General features: G+C 46.9%; 2 protein-coding genes across 4 annotated transcripts; one reads left to right on the top strand and one right to left on the bottom strand.

Moving 5' to 3' along the window:
* Nucleotides 1-516: 516 nt before the first annotated feature.
* On the top strand, nucleotides 517-20,671 carry LOC134032700 (Kv channel-interacting protein 1-like). Of its 3 annotated transcripts, none has more exons than XM_062476723.1 (8): nucleotides 517-752; nucleotides 18,428-18,552; nucleotides 19,353-19,422; nucleotides 19,540-19,610; nucleotides 19,815-19,922; nucleotides 20,137-20,241; nucleotides 20,329-20,391; nucleotides 20,576-20,671. In XM_062476723.1, the coding sequence occupies exons 1-8, from the start codon at nucleotides 665-667 to the stop codon at nucleotides 20,621-20,623; spliced, it is 678 nt and encodes a 225-aa protein (XP_062332707.1). In that variant the 5' UTR covers nucleotides 517-664; the 3' UTR covers nucleotides 20,624-20,671. The 3 variants fall into 3 exon arrangements, with proteins under 3 accessions (XP_062332707.1, XP_062332709.1, XP_062332708.1); XM_062476725.1 differs by lacking the exon at nucleotides 517-752 and adding an exon at nucleotides 5,862-6,202; XM_062476724.1 differs by lacking the exon at nucleotides 517-752 and adding an exon at nucleotides 12,981-13,199.
* Nucleotides 20,672-22,309: 1,638 nt separating this feature from the next.
* LOC134032698 (T-cell leukemia homeobox protein 3-like) lies at nucleotides 22,310-25,109 on the bottom strand. The gene is made up of 3 exons (XM_062476722.1): nucleotides 24,465-25,109; nucleotides 23,269-23,503; nucleotides 22,310-22,687 (listed from the first exon to the last, which is right to left on the bottom strand). Exons 1-3 carry the CDS (start codon nucleotides 24,880-24,882, stop codon nucleotides 22,504-22,506), a joined length of 837 nt encoding a protein of 278 aa, XP_062332706.1. The 5' UTR covers nucleotides 24,883-25,109; the 3' UTR covers nucleotides 22,310-22,503.
* Between the last annotated feature and the right edge of the window lie 2,356 nt (nucleotides 25,110-27,465).

Genomic DNA, 27,465 nt, shown 5'->3' with positions numbered 1-27,465 from the left:
AAAAGAGAGAGAGGGAGAGGGCAAAATAGAGAAAGGGAGGCAGCAAGAGAGAGAGAGAGAGAGAGAGAGAGGGAGGGGGCAAAATAGAGAGAGGGAGGCAGCAAGCATGTGTGAGAGAGCGGTATGCTCTGGTCTGCAACGTTGGGAACTGTCCACCGGTTGTGGTGCTGAAAGAGGACTACTTCTCTGGTACTTAATAAAAAAGAGGATGAAAATGACAAGAAAGGATAGAGGGAAGAGATAAGGAGGAGTAGTCTGAGGCACAGGGTCCTTTTCTCTAGTCATTTACAGATTTGAATTTTTTTGAAGTGGATTTCCTTTACAATAGTACATTTTAGCAAAGATTAGATTAACTGTCTCTCTCTCTCCTCTCTCTCTCTCCTCTCTCTCTCTAACACACAAGAGGACTGACAGATTTAGGATGAGAAAAGAGGAGCGGAGGAGGAGGTGAAACGCAGAATGAGATCATGTTTTTTTTGGCGTTTTTTTCTTCTCAGATGAGAGAGGGGAGAGAGATTTAGGACAGGCTTGTCTCCCTGCAGGTTGGGTCTCTCCTGACTCCACGTTCACTTCCCATCTTCGCTCCAGTTGCAGAACTCTCCCGAACTCTTCAGAACACTTTCCAACCCTGCTTGGCCCCCTTCAGCCCGGGTTTGGAGTCAGGATGCCGGGCTGTGCTCGTCGATCCAAACGGGGCCTGGTAAAGTTTGCTCGGTCCCTGCACAAATTTGTCACCGGGACCCTTAACAAAGGTGAGTCACTGACCGCTTGGTGTGTGAGTGTAGAGGCTATCCATCATGTCAAGTCTGTCACTGACAGGCAGATGTGTTTGTGTGTGTACATGCCTGTGTGTGTACATGCCTGTGAGTGCTTCAGCATCATGAGAGTTATTTTTGTGCTAGTGTGCGTGTGTGCTTCGTAAACATCCAGGTACATTGGTGTACAGGGTGTGTGAGACAGTCAGTCAGGTCATTTTTCTCATCTGGTTTGTATCTGGATGGACAGTTCATGTGGCTAACTTTTGCTGTGGTACGTAGGCAAGCATGGAGTCATGACAGTAAGATTCTACACAAAATCTACGCAATCTACTCTACTGTCCTCTCTCGTTCCGTTTCACCCTCCTGTCTTTTCTGCACTCTCTCGCTCCCAGACTTCCCCTGCTCTCTGTTCCCTGCTCTCTGCTCTCTGGTTCCCTGCTCTCTGGTTCCCTGCTCTCTGGTTCCCTGCTCTCTGTTCCCGGGTGGTGTCTGCTTCTCTCCGGTCCTCCAGAGGGAGGAAGGAGACAGAGACAGAGGGAGCGCTCCCTAACAGAGAGGAGCGATAAAGTTGATAAAGAACCGAGTGTCATGTGATGAATGTGTGCAATATAACGTGTCGCCGTGGCAACGCTGCGGAGGAGGAGAAATGCAGACATGCCCATTCCCAATAAGGAGGCATTTATTGTTGTGATTCATTATAGTATACGGCTGTGTGAGTGAGTGAGAGAGTGCGTGTGTGCATGTGTTTGTGTTTGAGTGTGTGTGTGTGTCATGTGTGAGTGGGGGCTTGTGTGTGTGTGTGTTTATGGGTTTATGTTATGTGATTACTTATCTCATTCCAGTGCCTCTGTTGTTGGGAGAGAGGAAGCAGGAGGCTCACATACAGTACAGTAAGAGCCTGCAGGATGTGCTGCTGTACACACACACACACACACACACAGCGGTACAGCTGTACACGTTCACATTCAGTACGTAGACAGTACACACGCATACACATAGCAATTGCCTTCGTGGCTGGAGGATTTTGCATGCATAAAAGCGCACACACACACACACACACACACACACACACACACACAGAGCCGTCTTGGTACTCAGAGAGCTGACCTCCAGGTCACATAGAGATGAGGTCATTATAGTGCTGCTGCAGAGGTTATGTTGGCCTAAATGGCTCCCTAAAAGCTGAACACAGACACGTGCATGATGACCTAATACACACTGCACCGGAACACAGAAAACCCTCTGCATATTAAAAAACAAATACAGCCATACACAAACGCAGTAATACTAAATACAAGCACAACAAAAAGGAAAGGATTGGTAACATAAAGTCAGACATAAACACATACACTCTCTCTCTCTCTCTCTCTCCTCCTACTTGTTCATTGATTGCAAAGTCAGTGTCAAATTTAAATACAAAGTACATCGATCAAAAACAGCTAGTTTCCCCCAAATGTTTTTTCTTCATGGTTTCTTTAGTGAGCAGTTTTTTCGTGTTATTGATTTGAGCAGTGAGCAAAGTACTTATTATACTGTTCCAGTTTTGAGGAAGTCTGCTCTCGTTTTCGGTGAATGCTAATGGAACTACAGACCTCTAGTGGTGGAATGGAAACATTGTAGCCGCTGGAAATAGTATTTTTCAGTATGTTTTTTTGTTGTAACATCAACAGTACAATAGAAAGAAAATGAACTATACCAACTCTCGAACAATCCAGACAATCCAGATATTTTTATGCATCCAAACATGCATACAAATGTTAATATCATAATCGTAACCTCATCCGTATCTACACGTAATTATAACGTTCTAGCACCAGGGGTCCCACTTGGCTTGCCATCCCCAAGAGCACTCCTACTGCTCTCCAGTACTAACAACACATAGCCAGTTGTCATACCAACTCTCATCAGTTAACTCATACCTGGATGTGATCTTTATGAAATCCAGGCTTTCTCTCCATGGTGGTTTGTTTGTGTGTGTGTCTTCCCCCAGCAGGGGAAGATAAAGGTCAAAACTGGGTTTGAATCCTCATAGTGATTTACAGACCCTGACTAGGAAGTCCACCCTCTTTATCTGATCAATATGGGTGTCCTTCATAAATGCCAGATGAAATATTGAACTAGTTGTTCCGTCGTGCCTTTGCCTTCTGCCTTCCCTGGAGACAATTTTTAGTATTTAGGCTGGTTTCTATGGAGAAGGAGAGAGAGAGAGAGAGAGAGAGAGAGAGAGAGAGAGAGAGAGAGTGGGGAAGGGGAAATATATAGAGAGAGAGAGATGGAGAGAGAGAGAGAGAGAGAGAGAGAGAGAGAGAGAGAGAGAGAGAGAGAGAGAGAGAGAGAGAGTGGGGAAGGGGAAATAGAGAGAGAGAGTGTGTGTGTCCACGTGTCTGCGTGTCTATATCTGTGTCTGTGGGTGTGTGTCTGTGTGTGTATATGTATATGTACAGTATATGTGTGAGTGTGTGTGCACACAGCAAACCTGCGCTCGATTGGCTGCAGGCCGGCTCCAAAACGCTGCCATATCCCTCTCACTGTGCCAGAGGGGAGCTTCCGAATGTTGGATATGAAAACGAATGCATAGTGACTCATATGGAAAGCCTTCCCAGCAGAGAGGTCACTCACTGTAACACAGTAATCAATCTGTAGCCTGCATTCCATTAGCATCTATTATCTTCAGGCCTCTTGATTATAAATTCATTCATTCATCTCCCTGAATGAGAACAGGCAACCAAGGTCTTTCATTGTGGATTTAGGAGGGCTGGGATCTGAGGGAGATGTTTTTAAGGAAGTAGCGATGGTTAGAATCCTGGAGAGGTCGGCAGCAGGAACTGTACCCAGGCTTTAGGTTATTGAGCTTACACAGTGCAATCAGCTGTTGAGAAGATATGGGTGTGATCAGGAATGCACAAACACACATACCTGTGTCTAAAGACATGAGACATAAACACAGCCACACACACACTCTGTCTCTTTCTCTCTATCTCCCTCCTCCGTCTGTCTCCTTTTATTACTCTCTCTCCCCCTCTCTTTCTGACTATCTCTTTCAACACCACCACCCCCCCCCCTCATCCACCCCTCCACCGTATTCAAACGACTATTGAGTAGCTCTCAAAAAAAGACGAAGAGCCTGAATGGAGGTGGAATGCAGATCTCCTCAGACTGGACATGGGAGATGTATCCGACTGAGGCAGCAACCCTCTCTGTCATCGCCTTCACAGTCAGACAGGGAGACATCTACAGACTGATATCACATCTTACGAGCCGGCCAACTGAATGTCTTTTGAACGTATTTTATAGCTTGCTTCTGGCTCAGCTGTTTTACGGGCTGTTCCAGTCGATCTGGCTGTTTTGTAAGAAGCTTTTCCAGACCTTGTTTGAACTCACTCGGTCCCCTGGTGTGTTTCATCAGACAATGTTTTCCCAAACACCTTCCCCTCCTGTGCAGTCCACACAGAGAGAAAGGGATTTGTGTATTTCTGCCAGGTTGTGTGTGTGTGCGTGTGTATGTGTGTGTGAGCTGTGTGTGTGTGTGTGTGTGCAAGCATGAATGTGTCATTCCTCAAAGGTTAGCTCACCAGTAAATTGCTGTCATACCAATTCACTGTGCTGGGGAGAGAGGGTGAGAGGGAGAAACAGAGAGAGGTGGAACACAGGAAGAAATGGAGAGGGATGACTGCATGGCTGACTGCATGGCTGACTGCATGGCTGACTGCATGGCTGACTGCATAACCAAAATGATACTTTCACTTATACCCATATCTGTATCCTACCCCCCACCCTTCTAATGCTGTTCCTCACCTCCCTCCCTCCACATACACCTCCCTCCCTTCCTCCCTCTCTCACACCTCCCTTCCCTTCCCTCTCTCCACGCCCCGCCCTCTCCCCAGAGTGGATCCCTTTCCCAGAGTGGAGAGCTGCAGTGTAATGAATGTGTTGGCCTAATGACTGCTAGATTGGCCTTTACGTCCAAACTTAAATTGTTTTTCTTGGGAGAAGCCATGTTGGGAATCCTAATGGGGCTCCTGTCGATACGGGGAGCCAGACCCCGCCACTCTCCCACCACCTGGGGGGCTGGGGGTGGGAGTGGCCAGGCTGGACAGGGTCCACGGAGGGGGCCGGGGGAGCAGAGTCGGTCTGAACGGCCCGCACCAGGACCAGTCCCATGATGCCGTGGCGTGGCTGTGGTTTCTGGCGGATGTGGTCATGTGTGCCCCATGCGTGTAGAAAGCGTGTGTTGACATGTCTGTGTTTATGTTTGCGACGAGAGGCGATCGCTGGGCGATAGCTTCCTAGTGTCGACGCGAACAACAGCCGTCGCAGCAGACCTGGAGGATGTCTGGTCACGTACACACATGTGCACACACACATGCACGAGTGCCCACACACACGTAGACAGAGACAAATGCAGGCACTCAAAACCACTCACCATTGTCAGATGACGTGTCTGGAACATGGCTGAAACAGCCTCTCTTTTCCCTCACTAATTCCTCTCTCTGCCCCTGTCTCTCTCCACTCAACCTTCCTCCCTCTACTTGGTCTACATTTTCTCTCCGACGCCCTACATCCATCTCCTCCCTCCTCTTTTCCTCATCCCTCTCTTCTTCTCCTCCCCGAGGCTCTCTGTTGGCTGCGAGGGGAGACGCTCGGCTTCCTCCCCTGAAAGCAACAGTGTGCGATCCCTCTCTCCCCCGGGGACCAAGAGACGGAGCGGAGGAAGAGGAGCAGAGGAATAAAGAGAGGGAGGAAACACAAGCGTGCATGATAGAGAGAGAGAGAGAGAGAGAGAGAGAGAGAGAGAGAGAGAGAGAGAGAGAGAGAGAGAGAACGTGAAAGCAATTGATGACAGCCAGCAATTGATGACAGCCAGAGATTGAGAGTGTCTGGAAAAGAGTGAGATGGGCGGAGGGGGAGAAGAAGGAGGGAGGGACAGAGAGTGAGAGAGAGGGAGGGGAAGATAGGGGTGTGAAATTAGGATTCAAAGCAGTGTCACAGACAAGGGATGCTTCGCATGGCATGTGCTCTTTCTCACTTACCCACACACACACACACACACGCTCTCGCTCGCTCTCTCTCTCTCTCTCTCTCTCTCTCTCTCTCTCTCTCTCTCTCTCTCTCTCTCTCTCTCTCTCTCTCTCTCTCTCTCTCTCTCTCTCACACACACACGCTCTCTCTTTCTCTCTCTCTCTAACACATACGCACCACACACTCCCAAACACAGCCAGCCAATAGAACTGCGTAGGTTCCCCAGTTAGAGAGAGTAACGATCTCCAGGCTCGCACGGACAGAATGCTGATGTAGTAAGTTACAGACACAGGAAACAGCACACAGAGCACGTACAAACGCACACGCACACACAAGAGCAGACTCACAACACACTTGTTCCGAAAACATGGGGATCGTGGTAGGAACGTTTTCGATGCAAACCAAGCAGGTGAACTATCGGAAAGGTAAGAGCCGCACTTGTTGTCTGGAGTGTGTGTGTGTGTGTGTGTGTGTGTGTGTGTGTGAGAGAGAGATAGGGACGTAAGCTCAGAGCATGTGAATGAGAGTGGGAGAAGGGACTGATGAATGTTTGTATGTCTTGCTGTAAGACCTTGTGTGTCTCATGTCTAAGTCTCAGGCATGTGTTGATGTCACCTACATCTCTACAGAGAAAAGTTGGAGAATTATATTAGCCAACCAATAATTAACTATTAGTTCATGACATTTTTAATACAGTTGTTTCTTATTGTGGAATTGGGGAGAGTGTGCGTGCGTGTGTGTGTGTGCGTGATTCGCTCAAGTACGTGTATGCTTGCTTCTGTGTATAGTGTTTCTTATGTGGTGTGTGTGTGTAAGGTAAATAAAGAGGGAGGATGTCTATAAAAGGGGATGTTATTCACTGGTCCACTGGCCATGTCTCCTCAGTAAACTAGCACCTGCCTTCTGTCTGCAGATCTGCTGCTTGACAAGAGGAAACAGTGTTTTTCTGTGGCTGCTTTTGTCAATGTATGTGTGTGTGTGTTCATGTGTATTTAAATGTGTGTTGTCAACGTGTGCGAGTAAGTGTTTGTGTGCCTGCATTTATTGTATGCGTCCACAAGTGTGCGTGTGTGTAATGTTTGGGTCGTTATTCCAGACCTAAGGCTACTCCAAAGGTACAAAGATTGATGTTGATATGGTTGCTATGGTATTCCTGGCACATCCCTGAATGTATTGATCTATATGCATGACGGTGTGTGCAGTTCAGTGTGTGTGTGTGTGTGTGTGCAATAAATCACAGCAATCCGTCAGCCCATCAGCCTTGACTGTCTGCTGACCTCCAGACTGTCACACAACGTTACACAGAACCAACTCATAGAACACACACACACACATACCTGAATCTAGACAGCAAAACATTCAGGCAGACTTCAAATATTCAGACATTTAATTTGCCATTCAGGCATGGACGTTTTCTTATCCAGGGGAGGGGTGATGGTGGTTGGGGGTGGAAGAGAAGAAGAAAGGTACAAAGAGAGATAAAGGTGGAACAGATATATTAACAACAGGGGGAACAACAGGTCACTGCACTGTTCATGATAACAGATGGGTTATGTTTTCACCATCAAGTAGCACGTACACACAATGTACACACACGCACACACGCACACACCCTGGGGGATGATGACACACTTATCTCCTGACACCTTACAGAAACTACGCAGCACTTGTGAAATACCAGCCCTGGGGAAGTCATAAACTACAAGCCCCCCCCGACCTGCTCCATCCATCTCTTTGTCTCCTCCCCTCTTCTCTTCCTTTGCCTTCTCACTTCCTCTTTCTCTCCATCAAAGACATCTTCCAGTCCTGTTTTTACTCCTGCGCCGTCATTCCACACAACCCTTGATCCACTGTCTCTCTCTCTCTCTCTCTCTTGGTTTTTCTCCATGTGTGCATCATATATTGTACACATCTACTCCTTCTCCTTGGTTCTATTCTCTCTTCCCCCCCCCCCCCGGCATAATCCCCTCCCCCCTTCCTTTGCTCTCTTTCCATCCCTCACCTCTCAGTCACATCTCGCCATCTCTCATCCCTCATCTCTCCTTCTCTCCACCTCTCCTCCCTCCCCTCATCTCTCCCCTTCTCTCCTCCCTCCCCTCATGCCTCTATTTCTCATGATCAGGTCTGAGGAGGGGGGGGGGGGTTCTGCCGTGCTGTGCGGCAGTCTAAGCTGATCTCCACTTTGAAGCGTTTGAAGTGGCCTATTCATGTTGAGTAAATGACTGAGTTTAGAGCGAGGGGATGGGATGTCTGAACTTGTGTGAGTGTGTGTGGCAGTGTGTGTGTGCGACAGTTTGTGTGTGTGTGTGTGCGTGCAGGCTGATAATGACTATGATCTCGGATGGTATTTAGGTCTGGCATGAGGCTAAAGAGGAACCTATCTTTTTACAGCTTCATCAGCTCCCCTCTCTGACCCTCTTTCTCTCTCTCTCTCTCTCTCTCTCTCTCTGTCTCCCTCTCTCTCTCTCTCTCTCTCCCTCTCTCTCACACACACACACCAAATACCCAAATGAGGACAGCCAAAGAGCTTTATTAATCATGTTGCTCTATAAAGGGGTGGCAACGTTCTTATCTGCAGCCCAGAGCAAACTGTGTGGATGGCTGTGTGGATGTGTTTGGGAGTGCTTGTAGCTGGTATGGTTTCTCTCTTCTCCCCATTTCCTGAATGTGAACATGATGAAGTCTTTATACAATGCCGTTACCTTTGTCCATGCCTCTCTCTCTCTCTGTCTTTTTGTGTCTCTCTTTGTGCCATTTTCTCTCTTTCTTTTCCTGTCTTTTTTCGTCTCTTTCTTTCTCTCTCTGTTTCTCTCTTTCTCTCTCTCACACCCACACCCACACCCACACACACACCCACACACCCACCCACACACACACACACACACACACACACACACACACACACACACACACACACACACACAGGCACACATGCACCCATGCTATGTAACTTAGTGCGTCAGTGGATGGACTCAGTTCTCCATCAGTGGGCTGTGACTCACAGGCCTGCTGCTCGTTAGGATTCTGTGGTCACATAACAGATTTCTCACTGCACAACGGTCAGCACCCCCCCCCCCTCCCCAACCCCCCCTCCACAGTGCAGGCCTCACAGGTCGGGTCAGAGTTGGTGCGGGTCTGGAGTCCCATGACCAGAGGGGCCACATGATGTTCATGTGTGGGCTGAGGGTAAGCTTAGGAAGTCGGAAACATAACAGGAATATCAATCTTGGGTCCGTGGGGGAGTGTGTGTGTGTGTGCGTGCGTGTGCGTGCGGGCGGGTGCAAGTGAGCGACAGAGCACGACGGTCTCTCGCCACCCGCGTTCGATTCGTGCGTGTGTCTAGCACCGGTGTGCTTCTCTGTGCGTGCTCGTGTGTTTGCACACGCGTGTGCAGAGGTAATCACGTCTCTCCCCGATAGAGAAAGACCGTCTGTCAATCAGAGATGCTTCCCGGGCTAAGGCCCCGGCATCCCTGCATGGACCAAGCAGAAACAAATACAGTTTTTCTGTACAGAGGAGAAAGATTGAAGAGGAAAGAGTGGACGGCGTCTCTAGTCCTCCTGCTGTTTGTCTCTCTACCTCTCCTCCTTCCTCTCTTCCTCCTGCTGTTTTGTCTCTCTACCTCTCCTCCTTCCTCTCTTCCTCCTGCTGTTTGTCTCTCTACCTCTCCTCCTTCCTCTCTTCCTCCTGCTGTTTGTCTCTCTACCTCTCCTCCTTCCTCTCTTCCTCCTGCTGTTTGTCTCTCTACCTCTCCTCCTTCCTCTCTTCCTCCTGCTGTTTGTCTCTCTACCTCTCCTCCTTCCTCTCTTCCTCCTGCTGTTTGTCTCTCTACCTCTCCTCCTTCCTCTCTTCCTCCTGCTGTTTGTCTCTCTACCTCTCCTCCTTCCTCTCTTCCTCCTGCTGTTTGTCTCTCTACCTCTCCTCCTTCCTCTCTTCCTCCTGCTGTTTGTCTCTCTACCTCTCCTCCTTCCTCTCTTCCTCCTGCTGTTGTCTCTCTACCTCTCCTCCTTCCTCTCTTCCTCCTGCTGTTTGTCTCTCTACCTCTCCTCCTTCCTCTCTTCTCCTGCTGTTTGTCTCTCTACCTCTCCTCCTTCCTCTCTTCCTCCTGCTGTTTGTCTCTCTACCTCTCCTCCTTCCTCTCTTTCCTCCTGCTGTTTGTCTCTCTACCTCTCCTCCTTCCTCTCTTCCTCCTGCTGTTTGTCTCTCTACCTCTCCTCCTTCCTCTCTTCCTCCTGCTGTTTGTCTCTCTACCTCTCCTCCTTCCTCTCTTCCTCCTGCTGTTTGTCTCTCTACCTCTCCTCCTTCCTCTCTTCCTCCTGCTGTTTGTCTCTCTAACTCTCCTCCTTCCTCTCTTCCTCCTGCTGTTTGTCTCTCATACCTCTCCTTCCTCTCTTCCTCCTGCTGTTTGTCTCTCTACCTCTCCCTCCTTCCTCTCTTCCTCCTGCTGTTTGTCTCTCTACCTCTCCTCCTTCCTCTCTTCCTGGGGATGCGTATGACAGAGCAATAGCACCCAGACTGTTTCATAATTCGGTTTTCCTGAATGAGCAGTGAGTCAGAATCTCATGCCACTAATCAAGAAGCATGTCTGACGTCTGCTATCTGCCGCAACCAAGCAGAGATGAGTAACCGACAGTAAAGAGAGGATGTGTGCGTCGGAAAGCATATAGGTTCTGCCGCTAAAAATCCATATGTCTAGTGGCGATGATGGGCCTCCCAAAGGAGGTATATTATAAGGCCTAAACTCCATGGCTCAACTGCCCAGTTAATCTTAATGAGGGATATGGGCCCCCCTCTTATCTCTCTGTCTCTCTCTCTCTCTCTCTCTCTCTCTCTCCTCTCCTCTCTCTCTCTCTCTCTCTCTCTCTCTCTCTCTCTCTCTCTCTCTCTCTCTCTCTCTCTCTCTCTCTCTCTCTCTCTCTGTCTCTCTCTCTCCTCTCACAGAACACGTTTGAATCTCTCTTTAGCTCTCCCTTCTCCATCTCCATAATCTATTCACGTCGGCGTTCCCTCCTTCCCCTCGCTCTCTTCCTCGTCTCCTAGCTCGAACCCCCCCTCCCCCAACCTCCCCCTCCCCCACCTCCCCCACCTCCTTCTCCCCCACGTCCTTCTCTCCCAGCCTCTTTCGTTGTCATCTTGACAGGGACCTTGTAGAACAGTCTGGAGCAATTCCTCAGGACGCCTGCAGGGAAACACGGTGCTGCTCAATGACACATACACGCACACACACAAACGCATATGCACACACACACACGCACACAAACCACACACGCTTACACATCCAAATACACACACACTAACGTATTCCGTCCAAGGCTTTCCTCCACTCGTTGACGGCTACTAGAAAGAGAGAAAATCCAGGCCCCGGAAACAGACAGGACATGGTTTGAGGAGCACCCTCCTCACACCCTGGAGCGAGGAGGAGGGAGGGAGAGAGAGAGAGAGAGAGAGAGGAGAGAGAGAGAGAGAGAGAGAGAGAGAGAGAGAGAGAGAGAGAGAGAGAGGAGGAGAGAGAGAGAGAGAGAGAGGAGAGAGAGAGAGAGGAGGAGAGAGGGGAAAAAGGGAAGAGGGAGGGAGTGAGGTGAGAGCGGGGGAAGGGGGGATGGCTTTGAAGAGAGCTACGGAGATGGAAGAAGCCCCTCCAGATGCTGCAGGCTTTCCTGGAAAGATCCAAAGCTGAGGATTAGGAAGGGATGGAATTACTTGAAACATGGAGAGGGGTGGAGAGGAGGAGTGCAATCCTTGATATGCTGTGGTGTAGAACAGACAGTGGGCTGGTGTTACCGTGAATTTCCCTGTGGGAGACATAGTCTATCTTTTTACAGTGTGTAGTGCATATTGGAAGGTTGCAATTCACAATGCATACTGTCCTGAGGAATTCAAATACGTAATAGAGTAGTCCACAGTAGTGTGGTGGGATAGTTGATGTGGATCTATAATAGATCCATACATTGGTGTTATCTGTGTTCTGGTCATGAAGCGTGTTTCCAAAGTGTGGTAAATGTGTGTGTTGCTAGTCACACTATATGTTTACAAAAAGCAAGCAAGCGCTGTCCACAGAGAGGTGGTTGTCCATGAGGCATTCTCTCTATCCAACATACCCGATTGTGTGTGTGTGTGTGTGTGTGTGTATGTGTGTGTTTAGTGACATAATCATAACAGTCCTGTTCTCTGCCCCTCTCACTCTGAGAATTCCTTCATCCACTCTCCGCCTGTTCTTTCTCCCTTTCTGTCGACCCCCATCTCTCTTCTCTGCCCTTATTCCCCCTTTCCCTCTCCTCTCTCCCCCCTTCACATGCTCTTCCTCTCTCCTGTCTAGTTTCCCTTCCTTTCCCTTCTCCCTCCCTCCCTCCCTCCCTCCCTCCCTCCCTCCCTCCCCCCCCCCTCCCACCCTCTCTCTACCTCGTGTACGTGTTCAATCATGGCTGTGAGGGATGTGAAGCGTGTGTGTTGATAGATTGGATTGTTCTGGACTTTTATAAACACGCCTCAAGGACCGAGGGGGGATGGGGTTGTGGGGTTGAGGGGGGGGTGGAGGGGGTTCACGTGTGTATTTGTTTGTAAGGGGATGTGTGTGTGTGTGTGTGTGTTTGTGTATGTGTGTGTGACATTTGTGTGCGAGACTGTGTGGTTTACCATCAAACACATCACGATTCGTATATGTTTAGTGTTTGCACCTTCCTGCCACAGTAAATTCCGTGTTTGTTATAACATACATGGCGAATAAACCGAATTCTGATTCTGATTCTGACTTTGCATGGGATATTTACTTACAAGTCATCTCAAATCATATACATAAGTCACTGAATCAACATGTTTGTAATTCAGTGATTCATGGGTCTGAATGCAGACTGTTGTGAGGGGTGGGGGGTGCTTAGTAACAAGCATGAATGCTGAGTGGGAGGGAGTGAGGGAGGGGAAGGGGTGGGGGGGGGGAGAGAGAGAGAGAGTGAGACAGAGACAGGAGGAGAGCAGAAGTATCGCTGGCGAAGAGTAAGGAAGGAATCGGTGAGATGAGGATGAGAGAGAGCTAAAAGGACAAAGGAAGACAGAGGGAAGCAGAGAGAAAGAGAGAGAGAGAACAGAGAGAGACAAAGAGAGAGAGAAAGAGAGAGAGGGAACAGAGAGGGAACAGAGAGAGAGAGAGAGGAGAGAGAGAGAGAGAGGAGAGAGAGAGAGAGAGAGAGAGAGAGAGAGAGAGAGAGGAGAGAGAGAGAGGAGAGAGAGAGAGAGAGAGAGAGAGAGAGAGAGAGAGAGAGAGAGAGAGAGAGAGAGAAAGAAAGACAGGGAGCGTGAGCCCTGAGCATCCGACACGTGACAGACCCGTGTAGACCTAGAGTCGACACGCTTGTTCCCACGACAACAACATGGGTGCCGTGGTGGGAACATTAACCATGCAGACTAAGGAGAGGAGGCCGTCCAGAGGTGAGAACTCACACACTCACACACACACAATCTACAGTCTGTGTCATTCATTAGGATGGGATGAACACATGGACGTCCTTAGTCATAGTGGAGGTGCTGTGTAAAAGGAAGCAGAGGACGTCACACAACAGGTGTTCACAGAGAGAGTGCAGGAACAGTTCACACATTTAACACTGGGTTGACGTTTTCAATTATCAAGTGTGGGTGTGTGTGTGTGTGTGTGTGTCTGTGTCCCACATATTGTACTGTTTGCATTGTTTTGGAGTAATTCCCTCTTATGTATTCTGTGCTTTTGCCTGGAAGGCTTTGTTCTGTCTGAGACAGATTTGTTTATTAACACAATATGCGTGTGTGTGTGTGTGTGTTTGTTTGTTACTACTGCAAATGTTGTGTGTATAAATGTGTGCCTGCAGTGCTGCCAGGAAAACACACACACTCGCACAAGGTATTTGTCACGCCGCTCACACACTCTTTTCCGTCTTGCTGTTACCTTGGAAGCAAGGTTGTTATGGCAACAAAATATGTCAGTTTTGGGGGGGAGGGGGGTCAGTGATGTTGTGAGTGTCGGCCTCCAAAGTTAACCAAGGCCACACAGCAAACTGACAAGAAAAAGGACAGAACGGGAAAGACAAAGACAGAAGGGAAGAAGCAGAGAGAGAAACAGACACACAGGGAGACCTGTTGCTTGGGTTTCACCCACTACAAATGTTTACTATTACTCACGAAAGCTTTTCTCAACTTCACTGCATGTTGATATCTGACCACAGACACATTTTCCATAGCAAAGTCTGCACCCGGATAAGAGCGTCTGCTAAATGACTAAATGTAAACCATGACTGTCATAGAGGGCTTATCATCTCAGATGTCATATATACATGTATTTTAGAGGTGTATTGTGGAGATGAAGTGAGAATTGACATTTAAGTCATATGTGAAGCATGTGTGATAATATTAATGGATGGAATGAATCCTATGATCATTCAGACAAGCAGTGTATGTGCGTATGTGTGTGTGTTTGTGTACTATCACATCAAATCAAAGCTTTCTGATGGCTTTTTTCATTCTGGTGAATATTTCATTTCTTGTACACCCCCTTCCTTCCTTTCATTTCTTTCATTCTCTCTTCCCCGGGAGCTATGTTGTCTTAATCCTCTATCTCACCCCCCCCCCCTCTCTCATTCTCTCGTCCACTCACACATCCTGTCTTTCCACGCCGTCAGCCCCTCGTTCATCCCTCTCTTCTTGTCGTCTCTTTCCACTCTCCGTTCTTCTCGGTCCTGCCCTCATCGTTTCCTCTCCCGGATGCCTGTCATTGTTCCTCTCCTCCATCACTCCCACTCCTTTTCACACTCTCTCTCCTTTTCATCTCTCATTCTTCTCCCTCTCCCACACACTCTGGCTTTCTTATCAGGAACCACCCCCCCACCCTTATCTTTTCACAACCTCTTTCCTCCCCTCTGTTTCTCCCTTGTGCATCCCTCCTTCTTTTCTCTCTCTTTCACCCCCTCTGTTTCTCCCTGGTGCATCCCTCCTTCTTTTCTCTCTCTTTCACCCACTCTAATCGGGAGTTTGTGTTCCTATAATGGGTGTGAAAGTACTTATTAAGTCATCTTGCCATGACATACTCAAATTGGTATCCGCTAGGTGTCTGTGTGCGTGTGTTTTGTGTGCATACTTGTTTGTGTGTGTGTGAGCGCATGCGTGTGAGTGTGTCTGTGCGTGTGTGCGCGCGTGCACGTGTTCTCTATCACCTGATTCTTTTACTTCTTGTGGAGCACTTTCCACCCATAGGAAGCTAATAGGGGAAGCAGAGATTAGGCTACTTCAGATTATGAAAATGAGCGTCTCACTCACTGTGAGGATTACATGGATCAGCACAACTAGAATGATTCAGAGGGAGGGAGGGAGGGAGGGAGGGGAGAAAGGGAGAAAGGGAGAAAGGGAGAAAGGGAGAAAGGGAGAAAGGGAGAGAGAGAGGGTAAGATAGAGAAGGAGATAGGTAGATTGGTACAAAGAGTCAGAGTAAGAAGGGATATTAAAGAGAACATAAACATGATAATAATTGATAACAATTTCCATTTGAAGTTAACTGAAACAGAAATGATTAGCTTAGTCTGCTCTGGGAGTTAACTCAGTCCTGTAGCAGTCTGCACCCCTCTGCTTATTGTAGAACTGATGATTTCCCCTGAAAGAGATGATTTTAGACCTAAGAGGTGGGATGAAGTGGACTACAGTTGTAAACTCCTCACAGCTCTGTGCTGCCCTCTACTGGTGCCCACCGTTCAATACATGATTAACAGTCTGCCGTTAATTGACTTCACAGTAAACTGATGAGGAACGGTTGGCTTCAGTTATTATGTTAAGTCTCTGATTATAGTTTGAGTTTTCATGTGTTGTGTGAGGAGGAAAGTTGGATATTGTAGCTATTTTACTGTAACAACATTACTTTGAAGGAGACCAGGCCTCGTACTGAGATGAACAATACTCATCCTAATGAGCCTAATTATACACACACATACGCACGTACACACAAGCACACACACCCATTGTTACACGCACACACACACACGCACACACTCACTCCGGGCATGTAGAAGGTGAGTGTATCATTGTTCCAGGGCCAGTTTGAACCCTGGGGTGTGTGTGTGTGTGGGGGGGGGGGGGGGTCACCATCCTAAGAGTGAAGGACACCAGAAGAGTGAGGGAGCGAGGGAATCAAAGTTCAGAGGGAGGGAGGGAGGGTGAAAGAGAGCACTGGGGAGAGGTGCAGAGGGAACCAGGGATACTGGGAGTGAGGGAGCGAGGGAGAGAGGGGGAGGAGAAGAGAAGGGGTGAGGGTGAGGGGAGAGTGAGAGAGGAGGGAGGGAGGGAAAATGGGAGAGGCAGAGAGAGGGGTATAAAAGGAGAGAGACTGTGAGAGAGTTGGGAGAGACAGTGATAGTTAGTGAAGAGAGACATGACGGAGAGGAGACTTGGGGAAACACTAGCCATAGAAGGTTCCAGTAATCCAGACATGTAAGACACAAGATGAATTGTACTCGTTTGATGTAATTACAGTTAAAAGCAAGATTTTTTTTTTCATCAATAGAAATACCCACATGAGTCTGTAGTGGCAAGACTAGAAAACAAAGTAGTAACGACAGAACAGAGCCAGGCTCTAGAAGCGAGGGGAGAGGAGAGGAAGGAGGGATGGAGAAGGAGGAGGAGGGAGATGGGCTTCAAACCATCATTATAGTGCTGTTGTGCTGCGGAGCCGTCAAGCTGCTGCACCTACTGGGACTGATAACTGTGGAGGGTGAGTTACTACACTGATCACTGTGTTAGGTGAGTTACTACACTGATCACTGTGTTAGGTGAGTTACTACACTGATCACTGCGTTCGGTGAGTTACTACACTGATCACTGTGTTAGGTGAGTTACTACACTGATCACTGTGTTAGGTGAGTTACTACACTGATCACTTTGTTAGGTGAGTTACTACACTGATCACTTTGTTAGGTGAGTTACTATACTGATCACTGTGATAGGTGAGTCACTACACTGATCACTGTGTTAGGTGAGTTACTACACTGACTAATTACTGTGTTAGGTGATTTACTACACTGATCACTGTGTTAGGTGAGTTACTACACTGATCACTGTGGAGGGTGAGTTACTACACTGATCACTGTGTTAGGTGAGTTACTACACTGATCACTGCGTTAGGTGAGTTACTACACTGACTAATTACTGTGTTAGGTGATTTACTACACTGATCACTGTGTTAGGTGATTTACTACACTGATCACTGTGTTAGGTGAGTTACTACACTGATCACTGTGTTAGGTGATTTACTACACTGATCACTGTGTTAGGTGAGTTACTACACTGATCACTGTGGAGGGTGAGTTACGACACACACTGCTACAGAAACTGTTACTACTAAACACACACTGCTATACACATTTCTACAGAGTACTGCACAGACTGTTACTACTACACACACTAATACACACACTGTTACTACTGCACTACACACGCTACTACACAGACATTGCAAGTACATTGTTACTACTACACACACATTGCTACAAACATTAGTACACACACACTGTTACTTTTATACACACTTCCCCAGACATACATAGTTACTACTATACTACACACTGCTTCACAAACTCCTACAAACATTACTACACACCCACTACACAAACACTTCTACTGCACACACACTTTAACACACACACACTACTCAAAATCTACAATAAAAACTTGAAAATGAACTTTGGTCAGTGTTTTTGTTCATCAGTATTTTCGTACTTAAACGGGTGCGGTGGAGTGAAACACGGATGATATGGTTGTGGAAGCAGTTAGGTTTCGTTTCAAGTGTTGATGTAGTATTGTGTGTGTAGCGAGATATGGGATGTCCTCTGGGTGTATTGATGTGTGTAAAGGGGATCTTGTGCCAGTGGGCACAGCACTATTAGCTGATCAACGGTCTATGTGGTGTGTGAGAGGAGTATGTGTGCTTCTGTGCATGTAGGTGTGAGCGTGTGTGTGTGGTGGGTTATTACAGGCATGTCCTACATAATTGAGTGGTCACTGTGAAATGTGTGTGCGTGTGTGTGAGGTTGCGTGCCCCTGGGGGACCCCAGAGAGTTCCGGCTGAATTACCTCACCTTGGGCTAGAGTCAGTTCTCCCTTCCTGCATCTAATGCGACACTGACAGAAGCACAACTGCCAGAGTGATAAAACGAATGGCCTGGCGCTGTGTGTTTGAATGTGTGTGTGTGTACGTGTGTGTGTACGTGTGTGTACGTGTGCATGTGTGTGTGTGCATGTGTGTGTGTGCGTGTGTGTGTCCTCTCTTTACCTCCCCTCTGGCAGAAAAAGCAATGAGTTGTTAATGATCAGGTGTGGGAGGTGGAGATACCTGGGGAGTCTGCTCTGACCTCTCTGTCCCCCTCTCTCTTTATCTCTGTCCCCCTCTCTCTTTATCTCTGTCCCCCTCTCTCTTTATCTATGTCTGTCTCTGTCTCTCTCTCTCTCTCTCTCTCTCTCTGTCTCTATATATATCTATGTCCCCCTCTGTGTCTGTCTCTGCCTATCTCTCTATATATTTCTGTCTCTCTCTCTCTGTCTCTCTGTCTGTCTCCCTCAGCACTCTTTCTCCTCTTCTTTTGCACTCGCTCACAAGTCTTGAATTTCATTCTCATGATGGCAATAACTTGGTGTGTGTGTGTGTGTAGACAAGGTAGACGATGACCTGGAGATGACCATGGTGTGCCATCGTCCAGAGGGGCTGGACAAGCTGGAGGCTCAGACTAACTTCAGCAAGAGGGAGCTGCAGGTGCTCTATCGGGGCTTCAAAAATGTAAGTACGCACACACGCCCCCTCTCCACACACACCCTCTCTACTTCTCCGCCTCTCCACACGCCCCCTCTCCACACACACCCTCTCTACCTCTCCGCCTCTCCACACGCCCCCTCTCCACACACACCCTCTCTACCTCTCCGCCTCTCCACACGCCCCCTCTCCACACACACCCTCTCTACCTCTCCGCCTCTCCACGCGCCCCCTCTCCACACACACCCTCTCTACCTCTCCACACACCCCCTCTCCACACACACCCTCTCTACCTCTCCGCCTCTCCACACACCCCCTCTACATACACACCCTCTCTACCTCTCCACACACCCCCTCTACACACACACCCTCTCTACCTCTCCACACACCCTCTCTCCACACACCCTCTCTCCCTCTCTCCCTCTCTACCTCTCCACACACCCTCTCTCCACCTTTCCACCTCTAAACTTCTCCACCTCTCCACACACCCCCTCTCCACACACGGCCTCTCTCCCTCTCTCCCTCTCTCCCTCTCTACCTCTCCACACACCCTCTCTCCACACACGGCCTCTCTCCCTCTCTACCTCTCCACACACCCTCTCTCCACCTCTCCACCTCTCCACCTCTCCACCTCTCTACCTCTCCACACACCCCCCTCTACCTCTCCACCTCCTGCTGTCTTGCTCTGCATGCCTCGCCCGTGACTGACCTTCCATGCCTGTCCCCTCATCTCTCTCTCTCTCTCTCTCTCTCTCTCTCTCTCTCTCTCTCTCTCTCTCTCTCTCTCTCTCTCTCTCTCTCTCTCTCTCTATCTCTCTCTTTGGTAGGAGTGTCCTAGTGGCGTGGTGAATGAGGATACCTTCAAACAAATATACTCCCAGTTCTTTCCACATGGAGGTAAGGTGTGGAGTGTGTGTGTGTGTGTGAGTGTGTGTGTGTGTGTGTGTGAGCGTGCGTGCGTGCGTGTCTGAGACCTGCAGTACCATCAGGGTAATCCCCCTGTCTCCCCTCCAGATGCTAGCACCTACGCTCACTATCTCTTCAACGCCTTTGACTCGGCTCACAGTGGATCAATCAAGTTCGAGGTAAACTCTGTCACTGCATCCGGTTTCCATTTCCCTCTCTTTCTTTCTTTCTTTCTCCCTCCAAGTCCCATTCGCTCCTCTCTCGGAATTTCCTCTTTGTCTTTGTCACACCGTTTGACTGTGTCTTTATCTGGGTGGTTGGTCTCTCTCTCTCTCTCTCTCTCTCTCTCTCTCTCTCTCTCTCTCTCTCTCTCTCTCTGTCAGGACTTTGTCACGGCTCTGTCCATCCTGCTGAGAGGGTCTGTGAGGGAGAAGCTGCAATGGACCTTTAATCTGTACGACATCAACAAAGATGGCTACATCAATAAGGAGGTGTGTGTGTGTGTGTGTGCGTTGGTGTCTGTGTGTTTGCCAAGTTCATGTCTGTGTGAACTACATGTGCTTACATATGTGTAATGTGTGATTTTCGAATGCTTGTATGTTCTCAAACCCCTTGTGTTTTATTGTGTTTGTTTCTATGTGTGTGTGTGTGTGTGTGTGTGTGTGCGTGTGTGTGTGTGTGTGTGTGTGTGTTTGCACGCTCCAGGAAATGACAGACATTGTCAGAGCGATCTACGACATGATGGGGAAGTACACCTACCCTGCTCTGAAGACGGACGCTCCTAAACTTCATGTGGAAGCCTTCTTCCAGGTGCATATACACACACTTACACGCACAGATTCCACACATTTCAGTAGGGATCAGGTGAAGCATGATCTCCATGTCTCTCTCCCACAGAAAATGGACAAAAACAGAGATGGGGTGGTCACTCTTGATGAGTTCATTCTGTCCTGCCAGGAGGTATGCTGTTTTACTCTACTCCTCTCTGCTGCCCACAAATATAATATCATATAAGTTTCAACATTGGCTTTCCACTGCCCTCTAGTGGTTGGTTTAAGAAATGGTCAAAGTCGGACATTCTACACGTCAGACTTTGTGTTTCAATGCCCCTCTTAGTTGTCTCACGATTCTGTCTTTCACCCAGGATGAGAACATCATGAAGTCCCTTCAGCTCTTTGAGAACGTCATCTAGACCATGGGGAGGAAGAGAAAAACAGACAATCGGAGCGAGAGGAAGAGAGGAGTGAACAAGAAAGAAGAGAGAATGAGGGAGACGGCACGGTCCTGAAAGAGAGAGGGATGAGCGATCCGTCCCAGTGCAGAAAAGGACACATCCCCATGGTAACGAGAGGCTCTTGGGACGCTGGTCACTGGAACTATCGTCAACAGTGTGTAACCATGACGTTGTCATGGCAGTGACCCTTCTGGGGGTTGGTTTGGGTTGCGATCTTCGCCCCTCAGAATAGCACCCCTTGACTTCTCACCTGGCTTTGACCTTTCTGACCCTGTGAAATCTGACCCCTGGCCCCACCTCTCTGTCGGGCCGATGTTGTCATGGTAACTGTTCTCTCAGAGGGCATGTCTGGTAGATCTTGGTGTGCATACCGATCCTGTGCCACAGCGTTTTGTACGACTCAAGGCCACTCATTTCGTCCATGACCAGACGTTATTGTGAAATTCATACGCTTAGCTATTTACAGTAGTAGATAGTAGTAGCCATTACATACAACATCGAAATATATTGAAAAATGTCTCCTCATGTCTGCTTGCTTCGGTCTTCTAGCTCAGCAGTTGCCCCCCCCCCCTCTTACCCCACCCACCCCCTCCATTTATGTTGCCCTACCAGCCATGTTGGTCTGTGGAATTCCTGTTGTGATGAGTCTGCTATGTTTCTAGTGTTTGTAGACACTTTCTAACAGTGTGCTGTCTGTCTGTCCATGCTGTATGTCTGTCTGTTTACTCTTTGATCTCATTGTCGGTCCACCTACTGGCTTTCTTTTCTGCATGTGGCTACACCAGACAGATTTTCCATGTCCCTTTTTAATGACATCACGCAACCTACTATCTGTTTAGTAGGAAGGTGGATGTGTGTGCTGTGTCGGTTGTGTAACATTGTTTCGTTAGGACATAATACAGTCACAAGGTAAGAATACTGTTACTGAACCAACTATTCACTGTGACTGTGAGGGAGGAAGAGAAATGGAGAGTAAAAAATGAGATAAAGCAAGGTACGGCGATAGAGAAAGAGACATAGTGAAAACAGAAAAACTGACATAGACACAGAGAGATACCTCTTCACTGAGTTCAAAGGAATGGAAGCCCTGAGTCTAAAGGATAATACCTGTTGTGAATACTAACTGACTGGAATGACACAAACAACATCTTTCATTTTAGTCTTACTGCTATAACCTTATGACCCTTGTGTTTTCAATAAACTATACTTTCAACTTCACTGTGACTGCGGTGACTGCAGGTGAAGGACGGACAGACAGACAAGAAATCAAGCATATACATGTGTATTGAAATGTTGTATACAATTATATTTAACAATAAACTTTTCAAAGAATGTTGCAATCAGTGTTGAAGCCTTCAATGAGTCTCACATTGCATCCTGGACACTTGTAACGTTGCATTTGTCCACCAACTTCTTTCTCTACATCAATCTCAACAAGGACAGCAGATACAGATTATTTACAATTATACAGTACTCAAAGTACAAAACATGATACATTGGCACCCATACTATTTCCATAAGGACAGCTCAGAAACATGAAAATGTGTGGATGTGTGTGTATGTTACAGTGACCTGCTCTGCATGCATCCTTCATATCCTTCTTTTTCTCCATCCACCCCCCCTCCCCCCACACACACCTCCACCTGTCCATATTCTTTCTCTAAGGGTTCAGTCTGGATGGATTAAGGGAAGTTTTGTGTGAGCATTCGATTCCAGACTCGGGGGTTGCTTGGTATTGGAGACAACAAGCCCAAAGCACAACTGCTCGCTCCAACGTCTGAAAGGTTTTCTCTCCTCCTTCTCTCCATCCTATTCCATCCCTCCTCCTCCTCTCCAACCTATTCCCTGTCTTCCGCCCAGGGCTGCAGGTTCTGCAGGGCGTAGAGGGAGGAGTTGTGGGCGCACAACGGGTCGGAGGCGGCTGATTCGCCAAGGGACTTGTGGAGGGCGTTTTGTTGAAGCTGCAGGATCAGCCGATTGGCCTGCTGACGCTCTGCTTCCCTCTCCTCCGCCGTCTGTCTCCTGGTGGGAGCAACAGAGGGCAGAGAGGGCCGGGGTGAAGACAGACACATTTGAGGCCGTTTTCCATTGAGAGAACCAGCAGCTCATAATTATCTGTCACAAAAAGAAGAAGAGTCCAATATCTCTCCATCTCTCCACTCGTATTTTTAGGGCGTAGGATGAGTAAATTGGTGTACATAAGAGAATGTGAGTCGGAGCAAAAGATATTGAATCATGTCCAGCGTTTGAGACATGGCATTTTACACCCATTGCCTCCCTAAAGCTCTCCCTAATGTTTTGTCAAGGACCATTAGGACATTTTATTAAATTAGCTTGAAAACAGCCCAGATATTTCTGCACTTCAGCCTTGAACCACCATGCAGTAAGTAATATTAACCCTAGTTTTCAACGGATTAATAATTATTTGCCAGACAGTTCAATAACAGGAATGGTAAAACGGGTATAGGAACCCAAATGTACTAATGAGCTTTAATGTGCACATGTTCTGCCTATATGTTCATGCCTTTTCAACTGGCATGTGCACCTACAACATTAGTGTTGGGAACATGATAGCAGACAGATAGAAGGCCTCAGTAACTCACCGCCACTTGGTCCTGCGGTTCTGGAACCACGTTTTGACCTGGGCGTCTGTCATCTTGAGAAGCTTCGCCATGGACGCACGCTCAGCGCTCGCCAGGTACTTTTGGCGGTGAAAGCGCTTCTCCAGCTCACAGATCTGTACACGGGAGAAGGACGTCCGAGGCTTTTTCCGTTTGGGTGGCGTACGGTTCTGGTACGGGTGCCCTATCCTCCGTGTCACAGTGAAGGGCATGAGGTCTATAGAAAGAGCATTAGTGTTTATAACAGAGTAGACAATTGCGTGACTACTATTTTCATTCTATTTTAATTCAAAGTTCATCCTTGATGTTCAATCATTAAAAATAACCATGTCTGTCAGCCACATTTCAAAAGGTGGAAAGGTATGACTCTTGGACACTGGACTTAATGGAATTAGATTGGGTAATAGGATTAATATAATAGGATATTAGAGAATATCAGAAAGATTTATATCAAATAAGTCTATGGAGTTATTTTTTGTTTAAATTTTTTATGTCAGAAAGTCAGGCTATCAAATGGGATTCCTGGTTAATACAACCTCAGGTTTTAAGAATATAGGCCTATCTGGTCCCTGTTACCGTTCTTACATACCATTTAGGCAAGCCATATAATTTTAACTCGAAAATGTTTTACCGTTTAAATATACATTTACAATATACATTTACAATTGAAAACAAACTAGAATCAATGCATACACCCCCGTTTATGTAAATTATTAATGCGACTGATAACACTAATTATTTTGCAAATCAAAGTTACATGTGGAATTACTTTTTACTCTATTTATAATGTGAACAGTGCTTAACAATGTTTAGCAATGCAGTTATTATAGTGCACTGCAGGCTATCATTGTGTTGTCATTTTGCAATGAACTTATATACAATTTTAATGCACTTTCTTTTTCATAATAGCCTACTTTGCAAATAATTTAGTTTTCGCATTTCTTCTTTAATATACCTTGATGGGAATTATTTAAGATCATTTTTATGCTAGGCCGATGGTACATATACTGCTATGTATAAATAAAATAGTGTTGGTCCAAGTATATTTTCAATGAGGCAATAATTCTCAAGAAAATCTCAACTTGAGAAACGTGATCTGGCCACTGTGTTGTTCATCTTTCACAACAAATCCGAAAAGTAAAAGTTGTAGATAAGGCCGACCTAAGTTGTAGACCTACCTGATATGCTGTCCTTAGTGAATCTATTACCAACCCAGGGAAAACACAGTCCCCCGAACCCCGACACGGTGGCCGGCACCGGTGGAGTACCCGCGGTTGTCACCGGTCTGTGCGCAGGGACACGGATCACTCCTCGACCACGAGTTCTACTCACTCCGTATGAGCCTAAATCCTCAAAAGGTGGCACAATACCAGAAAGGGAAATTGATAGCGCAGTGTATGACGCGGAAGTCTCTCCGGTAGAGATCCCCAAATGGTAACCGTCTCTGCTGCTTGTATCCGAACCGTAATGTCCACCAGACCGATCTTTCTGTGTGTCGGTACCGCTGGCGAGGATTTGATCAATGCCAAAACTGATGGGCTCTTGCGGGGAAGCTTTAGGAAGATGAGGGCTGGGCGCACTAGATGCCTGCTCCATCCTCACCGTTCACGCAGTCAACCGAACCAATATATTTAAAATAAAACTACTCTAATTACTGGTTCCATTGTTGCCCTCCGTTCAGAAACAATGAAGAAGTTCAGAATATACCGCAATCAAATGTTCCTCCTCCACCCCTACTCGAAGTTTGTAGGCTACTACGTTTGGAGATGTGTGACGTTCTTCCCCTTTATGCATCCAAACATACAGTCTCCCCAAAAGTCGCATGGCAAAGCTTCTATTGGTTTCTACTGTCTACATCCTGTCTTTCATTGGCTAGCATTTTTATGATTGATTGAACGCGCATTGAAATGGACATTTCCTAGTAACCCAACCACTTTTCCAAATGCTTGTGTCTATCAGTTTAAATTGATAAGATTTTGATCGCTTATTAAGATAATAGGCCTACGTCTAATAATTAGGATATCACCAACCTTAAGCGACGACAACACATAGGCCTACAATTGTTATGCCAACTATTATGCAATTAAAGTATAGCCTGTTTTAGAAAGTACGTAAATTCATTAAAAAAAACGGTTAGCCTGCTATAAACAGTTTCAGCCTATAGTTTTTCTCTTCAATTATTGTATGACGTGCATATTTTTCCAGGACCTATAGGCTATGTGTAGATACATTGGTGTGTTAGCGTATTGATTATCTTCAAGAAAGATACCATTTGTTCGTTCCATGATCTACGCCATTGATTTGTGGTTTGGGAAAGGTTTGTTTGCTGCGTGATGCTCTCTTCTCATTTCACTAGTAGGCTACACTTTGTTGCGTAAACCTGTATAGACCTACAAGACACGTGGCTAATAGGCCTAAAAAAACAATACAGTTTATCATGTATTTTATCACAGTTTTGACATTGTAACAAACCCGTTCCTGTGCGCCATACGGCTAGATGAGCAGGGCCAATACTCAAGGCCTCACATTGCGCTCATTATGCATAATCTTCACACCATCAACTTTATATAAACAGATGCAACAGATTTAGAATCAGATCGACTTTTAATAATCTAAAAATAAACCTTTTTTTTTTTTTTACTTCTTTCTTTTTAAAAATAGGGATAGATGTTTGCTTTTTATGACACGAGAAATAACTTTTCCCCAACAAAAATACACATTAAATTGATCGAATCACCTCCAAAAAGAGACCTCAACTCTAATAGACAACGTAAACAGCTGTGAGTTTAAATATAGGCTATTGCCTAATACTTCGTTGTAACTATAAATCACTGTCACATTGATATTTCTGTTGACATTTTATTTGCTGTTCTGTCAACATTACTGTGGCACGGCAGTTATTTGGCGAGTTGAGATAAGAGGACATTGACATTGGTTATTTGGCGACGTGAGACGTGGTTGGCATGGTCCCGCACCATATGCGAGCGCACCGGTGACTATATGACTGGGAATTGGTCTGTTAAAGCTGTCAGCCCTCTGTATGACGTTTTGGTGTTGCTATTAACCATCATAATTATTAGGTATATGACATAAAACAGTAGGTTATATTTTATTAATCTGAGATCAGAGGCTACATTTAGGCAATATATCGACTGCATCGGCCTTTGTGAGTCCAGTTATTTCCATGTTCTGTCAGTTCGATATTGGGTTTAATTGTGATACATTTGGTCATATTGACGTTTTGTATTTGGAATCGTCATCACTCCGTCTAAGTAGGCTATTGAATGAACGGACTGACTCTGGGCGCCCCGGGTCGCGGTTGTAACTGATCCCCTAATCCCGTGATTGTGAGTGATTGTGGCACATTAACCTTGTGTAGGTTGCACCGACCGAGGGCACTGTCAAATACATTCACTGCGTTCAGGCCTACTTGAGGTCAGCCTATTGGAGACAATAATGCAAAAACCCATCAGAAATAGGCTATGTATTATTATTAAATTAGCAATGCAAAATAATAGCCTAATTATGAAAAATAGCCTTATAATGAAAAATAACCATAACAACAATAATGATAGGCTATTGATAATCCAAGGACTATTCACCTTTCCTATTGCTATTGTAAAAATCAAACTAAGATAGTTTACACCATTCAATGTGGTATTCCTACCACTGGCACTCGGATCAACTGCTTGGGCAATAAAACAAGCGAGCCAATCCCTTTCTTGTCCAAGGCTATATTAAACCGGGACCAGCACTCCAAAAGGCTGCCCGTGCTTACAAAGAAGCAGCAACAAAAGACTGAAGCTCGCGATTTGTTTGAGAAATTACCACTTGATCTGCATAATCGGGGTCCTGGCTCGTGGCACCCGCGGGCTCCGTTTTTATTGCGCGTGTCTCCACAGTTATCAATTTCACGAGTGAGCCTGCATGGCTTTAAACAAGGGGGCCTCCGTTGCTTTTGAATAATGAAAGACATGGTTGTATATGGTCTTCAAAGTGTCGGTGCTCTTACAAAATGATAAGGCAGTCGTAAGTAATAGTGCATTTAAAGAGGAATGTGCAGTGTTTGATATGCTGTTAAAGAGAGGGAGACAGCGCAGGACAATTTAGGAAAAGGGGAAAGAAACGAGAGAGATGTGTTTTATTTCAGAAGCGGCGAGATCGCCTCTCGGCCAAGTG

Source organism: Osmerus eperlanus, chromosome 13, assembly GCF_963692335.1.
Source record: "Osmerus eperlanus chromosome 13, fOsmEpe2.1, whole genome shotgun sequence".
Taxonomy (NCBI): Eukaryota; Metazoa; Chordata; class Actinopteri; order Osmeriformes; family Osmeridae; genus Osmerus; species Osmerus eperlanus.
This window is presented reverse-complemented; position numbering and strand designations above follow the sequence as displayed.

Coding starts and splice junctions, on each gene's coding strand:
- LOC134032698 (XM_062476722.1), bottom strand. CDS start 24,882: ATGGAGCAGGCATCTAGTGCGCCCAGCCCTCATCTTCCTAAAGCTTCC. Junction 23,504..24,464: donor CACTAAGGACAGCATATCAG/GTAGGTCTACAA, acceptor CTCTTTCTATAG/ACCTCATGCCCTTCACTGTG. Junction 22,688..23,268: donor AACCGCAGGACCAAGTGGCG/GTGAGTTACTGA, acceptor TGCTCCCACCAG/GAGACAGACGGCGGAGGAGA.
- LOC134032700 (XM_062476723.1), top strand. CDS start 665: ATGCCGGGCTGTGCTCGTCGATCCAAACGGGGCCTGGTAAAGTTTGCT. Junction 753..18,427: donor CACCGGGACCCTTAACAAAG/GTGAGTCACTGA, acceptor GTGTGTGTGTAG/ACAAGGTAGACGATGACCTG. Junction 20,392..20,575: donor TCATTCTGTCCTGCCAGGAG/GTATGCTGTTTT, acceptor TCTTTCACCCAG/GATGAGAACATCATGAAGTC.